This window comes from Oryza glaberrima, chromosome 2, assembly GCF_000147395.1.
Source record: "Oryza glaberrima chromosome 2, OglaRS2, whole genome shotgun sequence".
NCBI lineage: Eukaryota > Viridiplantae > Streptophyta > Magnoliopsida > Poales > Poaceae > Oryza > Oryza glaberrima.
In genome coordinates this window covers 21,306,801-21,316,851 of record NC_068327.1, presented here as the reverse complement: position 1 = coordinate 21,316,851, position 10,051 = coordinate 21,306,801, and the positions used below count along the sequence as shown (strand labels likewise).

Below are 10,051 nucleotides of genomic sequence, written 5' to 3'. Positions count from 1 at the left end.
CTCCAAAAATTTATGGAGGACTGGGCCGGGTTGGGATCGATCGGCATCGGCACACACAGACACACAGTGCCCCTGTCCGTTGGTGGAAAGCTCATCCTCCTCCTGTAGTTCCTGTTGCTGGCTGCTGCTGTACACGCCATATGCCGGGCACATTCATGAATCATGAAGCACCATCTCCTGTGCTTTGCTCTTTGTCTGCATACGGCGACCGTGTCGACACCAGCAGCAGTCCCAGTGTACCAACTGTTGCAGCGGTTTTCTCACACTCCTGTGCACCATGCCAGCATGTGTTACATGTGCATTACACAAACTTTAAAATGTTGTTGAAGATTTTTCTTTAAAAAAGAAAACTGCTCAAGTTCCTGTAGCGGCCATGGGTTTGTGGCTGTCCAAAAATTAGCCAAAACTTAAAAGCTATCAAGTTTAAAGCATATATATATGATTAGTATGAAATATGCATAATTTCATGTTATATCACCATATTCATATTCACTATATTCATGTTATATCACTATATTTATATTTTAAAGTACTTTCATGTAATGTTAATTTTATATTTGTTGGAAACATAACATGAAATAAATTAATGATCAAAATATATCATCGAAGACCGTGTAAAAAAATATAGACCTTATAATTTGGGACGGATGGAGCAAAGGTTCTGGTAGTAATGGCCATGGCTTGGCTGCAAGCCTGCAACTATCCTCTAGCTTGTAGGGACTGCTTAGGGGAGCTTCTAGCAGCTACAGTTTTGCCAGAAGCTTTTTACTCAGATTTTGAGAGTCTGTAGTTCTAGAATATGGAAAATGAACTAGAAGCCGAAAAATGAACTAGAAGCCAGAAGTTGAGAAACCCAGCTTCTCCAAAGCTCCTCAAACAGACCCGTAGTATGGCTGCAGATTTGCTTCAAGTGCCTAGCCGTGTCTGCCTGTCCTGGGCCAACATGATAATGGGGAAATTGGAGAGCACATCGGCTAAGGAAGCCACAATTACTTACAGTGATCAACTAAATATTACTTTCTGAGTATTATAAAGCTAGAAATAACCTAGACAAATTTTCTAAACAATGTTCCATTCAAAAAAAAACAAAGTATCTAAACAATGCTGATGTTCTTTTTTAAAAAAATAATACTTTTCCATGGCACGAATAATCGATAGCTTCATAAGCTAATTACAACACGCAAGGTCATTAGATATTCAATAGCGGCATCAGAAATAACCGAATTCTCCCAGCTGCGAGGCATTTATAATCTCACCAAATCATCCTATTTGCAGATCATGTTTACGAGAAGCATAAGTAATAAGCTTAACAAACCTTCTCCTAGATAAGCATCATGTATATGACGATTAACCCTAGAAGTTGTACCAGTTGCAGAAGGAAGGAAATAGTCGCACATCACATAGCTCAGTTTTATTAGCGAGTCAAAATTTCTTGAAAGAATAAGAACAACTCTTATTTTGTCTACAAGCTTTTTAGGTTCTACTCGGTACTCACTGACACAAATCTGCAGGTACCATTTCAGGTAATACCTGCTGTCTCACCAACTTCTTTATGGCCATCTATAAATATCTCATCACACGCTACTATGCTTACTGGACCAAAACCTCGTTTTCCATTGGAGGAAACAAGAGAGAAGCCTCTCATCAACTCACAAGCTGCTGGTTACCGTAGTAAGGGTAGGCTCCATATGCTGCTGCATACATGTTTGGGTGTGGAAGTGGCGACGCATAGCCATATCCACCGTAGAAAGGTGTACCGTAGTACATGCCATTGCGCCGGTGGCCGGAATCACCCCTAGACTGAAAAAACAGAAATTCAAATGTGTGAGCAGAAGAAATTAGCTCAAACACCTCTATTTTACTTAACAGATGGTGGGTAATGAATAGAGATGATAACAATATCCATACGTATTGTAAAGCTTTTTTGAGCTGACAAGAAGTAACATGAGTAAGCATCACATTCACAAGTCACAGCAACTCCATGGAACAAGAGTAACCATGCAACAACAAGAAAATTTAAGTTCCAGGAGAAACACAGTATTAAGCTGAGAAGCGACAAAGAGTTGTATTTGATGAGAATTTCCCTTGCATCATCCAGACATGGATACAAACAGGTTTCAAAAAGGTAGCAATAATATATGTTGTGGTATACTTGGTGATATGCACAGCAGAAGAAAGAACTCACACTACCAGTGAAGTTTGAAGCTAAGTCACAGAAGTTCCCAGGTCAATGGTTCAAGGAACCAGAATGAGGAATGGGGGATGCCATCTTCCAAAAACATGGGATGACAGGGAACCTGCTGGTTACAGGTATGGGTTGAGAACTAAAATGTTTTTGGGACGATACATTCAGAACAAGACAAGATTGGAGACGACTGGGCAGCGATGTTTGCACGATAAGAGAGCCTACCATTAGCACTTCAATCTTACCCAGTCACTTCTCCTTTCTCTCTATGTTGTGAACTCGGCCAGGTGGGCTGGGCTGGCCCATTAACACATTAATCCCACGTTAATCCTACCTCTTATTTTCCTACATGGCTCGCAGCCTCTGCTATCCTCAGCTGCCGACATCACTGGCCCCACGAGCAAGTCGACTCGAGGGCATTGACCGCATCTCCGTCACCATCCATTCCTCTCTTCACCACCTCCCCCTTCTGCTCGAGCTTTGTCTGCTGGCCGAGGCGACGCCATGGATCCCATAGACCAAGCAGCGACCCATCGATGTCTGAGATGACCTAGGCAGCGACCCTCAACCAGGGACAAAGTTCCCAGAACTTGGAACGCTGGCTTGTCCCGTGAACCAGGTTACTTAGGTATGTTTACGGCTGTCTAACTAGGTCATGTTTACCACTTTCTAACTAGGTTATTATTTTTCCTTTCTTGTTTTCTGGCAAATAGACACCTGAGTCCCAAAAGTAGCCATGACACAACCATCTCAGTATGCATTCAGACAGCAAAGTTTTCCTTGCATTCTGATGATGATGGCGGATAAGCTACTGAAGTGGTGGATGAGCACATGAAGGCATGAGCAGCAGCAGCTCCTACCAGCCTTATGCCACGTAGAGTCCACATGCACAGTGCGCGCCGCCCACTAGTCAGATTCACCCCCTCATGACATCCCACATGCACCGCTCGTGGCAGATGAGCTCATAATAGCATGGCCCTAAAGATGATGGAGATTATGCAACTAGTTTTGGACAGGGAGATCAACAACATCAGTTTGAAAATCTCCAAAGCTAGAGTAGGAGGATCAGATTTAGAAGCATGTAGTTTTCCCAGTCCACTGGTAGAGGCCTGTGTGCCCTATGGTGCGATGATGGTGGGATTAGTCACATGAAGAACTTACATATGTTGAATTCAGCAAATAAGAACACAAACTCCAGCCATAGCACCTCCATGTTAACACTTTTATTACAAAGTGAGCACAAAACTGTAAGTGGGGTGCTATACGTATGTAGGCTCACTCGGTCACTCCTCAGAAGAGTTGGACCAATGCACATTTTAGAAGCTAGGATGCTCCAGTTGGTATCAGAGCAGAAGATTCACTGTATGAGTGCGTATGCATTTGAGCTGCCAAGGGTGCTAGTTCCTAAGAGGAGTGAGGTTAACACTGTAGCCAATTAGTAGATGGCCGAGTGGCCCATTGTGTGGTGCTGGTTAGAATGTTAGATTAGTCCTACATGGAGAATTTAGATTTGTTCATGAAGTGAGGAAGAAAGTATAGGTGGGGTGCAATATCCTATGCGTAGGTGGACCTGCTCCTTGGTAGAGCTGTGCTAATTCGAATTTTGGAAGCTGGGGTATTACAAGGCAGCATCAGAGGAACTAAAGTTGGATGGATCAGATCTTTCACAATCTCTAACAAGGAGATTGCTCCATGAGAAGTGGCAACACCTGTAGCAAGTTGATCTCAGGCTGTCAAGCACAGGTGCCTTGTTGCCTTATGTAGGGGCTCTTGAAGCCTCTAGGCAGTAGGCAGAAAGAAAGCATAGGCAAACAGGTCCTATCTTGACACATTTATTTCGGGTCGTCTAGCTTGAGGCAAAATCAACAATATGCAGCAAATCCATGATTGAATAGGTTGATTTCATTGACAAAGAGGACACATTCTTGAACCATTGCCGTAGTCAAGAGTCTTAGCTAGTGGTGATAGTGTACTCCAGCGAGTACACATGTGACCTTGTAAAAGTCAGGCTACTGGGATATACTAAGAGTAAAAGGCCTCTTCATTTGTTGATTCAGAACAAAGACAAAAGCACTTCATTTTTGTGTTTTGTATTTAAACCAAGATTACTCCCTTCCATACATTGTAAATCCTTCCACAAACTGCAAAGCGCTTTGGATAGGATACCCATATGCATGTATATGATGCATTTCCTAGACTCCGCACGGAAAATTTATTCACCGATGATTTGCAATTCTCCACTTATCAAGTTTTGAACATGTCAATCAGAGTTAAAGTGAGTAACTTAAGGAATGAGTCAAAAGTCCCCACCTGTTTGCTTGCTGGACTGCGGCCCCAGGAAAGACGCACTGCCTGCTTTCCAATTGTTGATCCATTCAACCCTTGCAGTGCTTCTTCTGCATCAGGTCTACATAACAAAGATGTGCGATTTTACATGATCTCAATTTTTTACCAGTAAATCGATAAATATTTAAGCATTCAACAATTTATTACTTAAGGATGCATCGAGTAAGGATAAAATGTTTTAGATATACCTGTTGACAAATTGAACAAAACCACACTGTTTGCCAACAGGAATTTTAACAGAGGCAAGATCACCATACTTAGCAAATGCTTTCCTTAGTTCATCTTCAGTAGCGTTGGGATCAAGCCCGCCAACATATATCTGCAGCAATATTAGATATAAGATGTTTTTTTTCTTTACAAGTTATGTTAGAAGCTAACAAATTAGCAATGTAAACAAGTAGCGCATACCGTCCTGTTAGTTGAGTCACTATCTGACTGCCTTGGTGGCGAGGAGCCAGAATCACCTGAAGTAAAAATAATATAAAGATTAAAAATATGTCCAATGGGAGAAAGTGAGAAACAATTATCAAACCTAGAATGTTTTCAAATGTGATACTATATTGTACTCTTTCACACCCACCCACATATTCCCCCATATGTTGGCCCTGGCTTTAGCCTACCAGACCATACGCTGAAGCTGAAGTAGGCTGACCAGGCCATACAAGATTACAACACTTGGAAATTTAGGAAACTTTAAATGATAGGCAGGACAGAAACAGAGTGCTTCAAAACAAACTCTTCAAATTTGGTAATACCTGAAGATCTTCTAGGTGTTGCAGGTCCTATACGAATTGGCCGGGTAGAGCAATATGCACCATTCATTTCAGTCATCGCATGAGTTTTGTCGTTATCATCTCCAAACCTAACAAAGCCGTAGCCCCTAGAACGTCCGGTGTTTGCATCAATAATAACTTTAGCTCCTTTCACAGATCGGTATTTTTTGGCAAAAAGATCCATCAACATTTCATCCGTAACATCAACAGCCAGATCACCAACAAATATTGAGTGATCAGAAGCAAGTTCGGAGCGCTTTTCTCCCATGCTATATGATGCCCAGTTTAACTTAAAAGCTCGGTCGGTATTAGGCATTACATGACCAGAAAAATTCTGGAGTGCTTTCTCTGCTGATGCATGAGAAAAGAACTCAACAAAACCATAACCCTCAGAAACTCCAGAATGTCTATTACGAATAACTTTAATTGTGACCACCTACAAAACAGGTAGGAATCAAAAAAAAATGGAAATTAGTAATGCACAGAGGACATACCGACAGAAAGATTTAGTCTTTCAGGATACATATTTTTTTCACTTAGTAAATTTCTACTTCCATAAAAGTAGTTGGTGATGATGGTGGTCATTTCCATACCTTTCCCCTCTTTTAGGATACATATTTTTTTCACTTAGTAAATTTCTACTTCCATAAAAGTAGTTGGTGATGATGGTGGTCATTTCCATACCTTTCCCCTCTTTTAGGATACATATTTTTTTCACTTAGTAAATTTCTACTTCCATAAAAGTAGTTGGTGATGATGGTGGCCATTTCCATACCTTTCCCCAAAACACTGAGTTGTTTGGATCGTATTTAGATGGTTTTTGGGCACGTATGCGTATCGGAACATCTATGGAGGATTAGATTGTCCACCATATGTCCATACATGGCTTAATTAAGATTCGATACATTAATTGACCAGATGGGAAAAAATACTCTGCTAGTACTAGAAAATACTTATTCTCTTCCAAAACATTCTATTAATATAGTTACATAGACCAATAGTTAAAACGAAGAAAGGGATAAACATACACTTATATTTAATGAAATTATTGCATAATAACTAGCATGATCAACAATTTAATGTAGTTAAATAATTACAACCAGGCGCCAATATATCCAGGCAAAAGCATGCTATGGACCTCGTGCGCGCAAGAAAGAGAGGGCACGAAAGAGAGCAACACTCGCGAAGATGTTTACAGTCTTAGCAAATCGCAACATTTACGATCAAATTTATCCCACTACACGAGTCACAACGTAAATGATGATGATGTAACCATATACCATCATGAATCCTACACGACTTACATATTATAGAATGTCACCACGGTTCAAAACATGGAAAACCAAACAGCAAAAGAGGGAAAACTGTGACATCCTGGCTAATGCACAACAACACGCTAGAAATCGCGGTGTAAAGAGCCACGAAATTACTCGTGTATTCACTCATACTGCATTAAATGAACTCAAAGTTAAGGCGCCTTTAGCAGCAACCAACCAAATCCTACGGAAAACTAACAACTACAGCATACACAAACAAGAAATAGCCGCAAAACAAAGCTTTCCATCCCAATCGCGGCACAAAATGAACGAATCAGCGCGCATCCCTACAACAAATCTAGCTGAATTAAAGAGATCCGTTACGGACAAGGCTGGATCGGGGGGAGCGAGCGAGCTGGGAATGGGAGGGAGAGACCGGACCTCGCCGCTGGGGCCAAAGCAGTTGTGCAGGTAGCCCTCGTCCATCCAGTACTGGAGGTCCCCAACCCAAATCGTCCGGTTATCGTCCCCGTTCCCTCCGCCGGATCCACCCCCGGCCGCCGCCGCCGCCGCCTGCGCCTGCTGCGGCGGCGGCGGGGTGACCGACGCCGGCGGCGCGAAGTGCTTGACGAACTGCGGCGGGGGAGGCGGCGGCGCGGCGGCCACCATGCCGTGCGGCGGCGGGTACGGGATGACCACCCACCTCGGCTGCGCCTGGATGTGGTGGTGCGCGTGCGGGTGCATCCCGTGCGCGTGGGGGTGCGGGTGGTGGTGGTGAGGCGCGGCCGCCGCGACCGCCGGGGCCTCGGTGCTCGCCGCCGCCGCCGCAGCCATCTGCATCGCCTCGCCGCGCCCTCGCCCTCGCCCGCGCGCGCCGCCGCCGCCGCCGGGAAGCCGCTGGTTGGTGGTCGCGAGAGGAGTGGAGGCGGAGGAGGGGAGCGCGTGGGTTGGGTGAGGCGGGGAATATATATAGGTCGTTAGAAACGGATCTGGGCCGTCAGATCTAGGATTTCGCGGGGGCGCTTGGCCGTCAGATGCGCCGGATGCGAGAGGCTGACGCGTGGGCCCCCTGGAGGCGTGGGGTGGGGGGGGATTTTTAGGGGAAGGGTGGGAGTTGCTGCTCTCTCAGCTCGCTTCTACTTTTGGGCATCCCCCGTAGATGGGAACGAGCGGCTGTTATTGTGCTATTTTGGTAAGCTGTTAAGGTTAATTAAGTTTAATCGATGGTGGTGTTATCGGTTTAATGAACTTTAAATTGCATGTAATTGGGTTTTTTTAATGTCTAACTATTGGTTTTCAATAGTGTAATTTTTATGGACCAGTAAATTTAGGGCGTAAAGCAACTATAAACAAAGATAACAAATTACTCGCACGGAAATTAATAAATATTGTCCCGGTAAGAATAATAGCTCTAAGCAGCATCGGAAACATTAAGCCCACATGATATATGAGAAAATATATTATTCTTGTACTAGCATATCAAATGCATAGAGAATGTTTGATAATGCTTGTGATATTACAGTGCAGTAAAATTTGGATGGTACTTCAAGTCTTCACAAGCCCCAATCTAGCCATATAGGCTTTTGCATTCCCACTCTTATTCACTACTCGCTCCATATTTTAATGTTGACTTTTCGACCAATGTTTGACCATTCGTTTTATTCAAAATTTTTGTGCAAATATGAAAATATTTATGCTATGCTTAAAGAACATTTGATGATGAATCAAATCACAATAAAATAAATGATAATTACATAATTTTTTTTGAATAAGACGAATGGTCAAACGTTGGACAAAAAGTCAACGGCGTCATACATTAAAATATGGAGGTAGTACTAATTAGGAGGCTTTTACACTCCAACTCTTATTCAATCCTATTTTTTCTCTCAGGATCTTCATATTTGGAATGTTTTCTTTCGAGTTGTTGGGTTAAACAACAATCCTAATGTGCTCAATCATTCCTCACTGTTTTTTATGCATCGAAAGGAGAAGCTCATCAGGTTATGTTTTCAATAAATGAGACTAAGTATAGTACGGGTTACCATATTGTTCATGGTATATATCCAAAATGGGTTGCCTTCATGAAGACTATACCACTTCCCCAAAGACCCAAACAGAGAAGTATGAGTTGTTTGCCAAGAAATAAGAAGGGGCAACGAAAGATGTGGAGTGTGATTTCAGAGTATTGCATTCCCTTTTTACCATTGTTCCTTGACTTGCTTGCCTGTGGAAGTGAAAGAGTGTTGGGAAGATCATGCTAGCTTATATGCTTATATGGTTCTTTATGATATGATAGTCGAATATGAGAAACATGATGCTACCATTCACTTTGACTTGAACGAATATCCAGAGGGTATCATTTGCATTGCCTCCTAAAGTAGATGTTGGTGGTAATTTGTGTATCGCTGATGTGCTGCGCAGAAAAGCTACTATCTGTTCTTATCCACGGCATACTCAACTTAAAAATGATTTGGTTTGAGCCCATTTGGAATAGGTTTGGAAATATCATTTGCAATTTGTCATGGTAGGATACTAATATATGCATGTTTTTGTTCTTCTTTTGCTATAATATTACTAGGGTTTGGTGTGGGCGGGCGAGAATTGTGCCATCCGTTCGTGATCTAACGATCCCACGGATGAGGAAGGGCCGGCAAGGGGGACACGTGTATGGTCAGATCGATCCTACCGCAAGATCAGACGGTCGATGGTTACAGGGATCTATGCGTAATTAACTCAAAGTGTGGGGATACGTTGCAAAAAATGGGCTGACGTGGCGCTCTAAATTTTCACCGATCCTACGGCGCTTCGGGAGATTTATATGGACCAACACGATATCTTGCATGTACCTTCTTTCAGTATTGTGCTATGGTCTGTTGATTGGTACTGTGGTTATTTGCGGATATGTACTGAACCTCTAAGCATAGAATGGTAATAAAAATAAATACTCCCTCCATCCCAAAATATTTGACGCCATTGACTTTTTTAAAAATGTTTGACCGTTCGTCTTATTTAAAAAATTTAAGTAATTATTAATTCTTTTCGTATCATTTGATTTATTGTTAAATATACTTTCATGTATACATATAGTTTTACATATTTCATAAAAGTTTTTGAATAAGACAAACGGTCAAACATGTTTAAAAAAGTCAACGGTATCAAACATTTAGGAATGAGGGAGTACGTGACAGTGACAGGTTATTTACACCATGGTCATGTTTGATAGTACAAATTGTAATATTGCATTGGCTAAATATTTATTCCATACCCTTGTTTCCTTCTCTCTTTCCATGTAGTGACTGAAGGTTGCTGATGCGAATGGGTCGGTTGCTCCTTTCTATTGAAGTTTGAACCACGGGTTTGTACCTTTCTCGTTGTCTAGATTAATTATTAATGGCTTGTCTGGCAAAGACTTATTTAGCAGTATTTTTTAAAATACTTTTTTAGAAAGATTTATGTAATGTTTAAGTGTCTATGTCATGGTGGTATCTGCC

At 42.1% G+C, this 10,051-nt stretch overlaps 1 protein-coding gene across 1 annotated transcript; it reads right to left on the bottom strand.

Moving 5' to 3' along the window:
• Positions 1 to 1,386: 1,386 nt before the first annotated feature.
• LOC127762801 (polyadenylate-binding protein RBP47-like) lies at positions 1,387 to 7,479 on the bottom strand. Its single transcript, XM_052287292.1, has 6 exons — positions 7,002 to 7,479; positions 5,287 to 5,740; positions 4,940 to 4,995; positions 4,720 to 4,850; positions 4,496 to 4,592; positions 1,387 to 1,800 (listed from the first exon to the last, which is right to left on the bottom strand). The coding sequence occupies exons 1-6, from the start codon at positions 7,398 to 7,400 to the stop codon at positions 1,645 to 1,647; spliced, it is 1,293 nt and encodes a 430-aa protein (XP_052143252.1). The 5' UTR covers positions 7,401 to 7,479; the 3' UTR covers positions 1,387 to 1,644.
• Between the last annotated feature and the right edge of the window lie 2,572 nt (positions 7,480 to 10,051).

Bases quoted from the DNA above. Each gene is read 5' to 3' on its own strand.
- LOC127762801 (XM_052287292.1), bottom strand. From the start codon at position 7,400: ATGCAGATGGCTGCGGCGGCGGCGGCGAGCACCGAGGCCCCGGCGGTC. The intron at 4,996-5,286 runs GTATTACCAAAT...TTTTTACTTCAG, and splicing joins AACACCTAGAAGATCTTCAG to GTGATTCTGGCTCCTCGCCA. The intron at 4,593-4,719 runs GTATATCTAAAA...TTTGTTATGTAG, and splicing joins TTTGTTCAATTTGTCAACAG to ACCTGATGCAGAAGAAGCAC.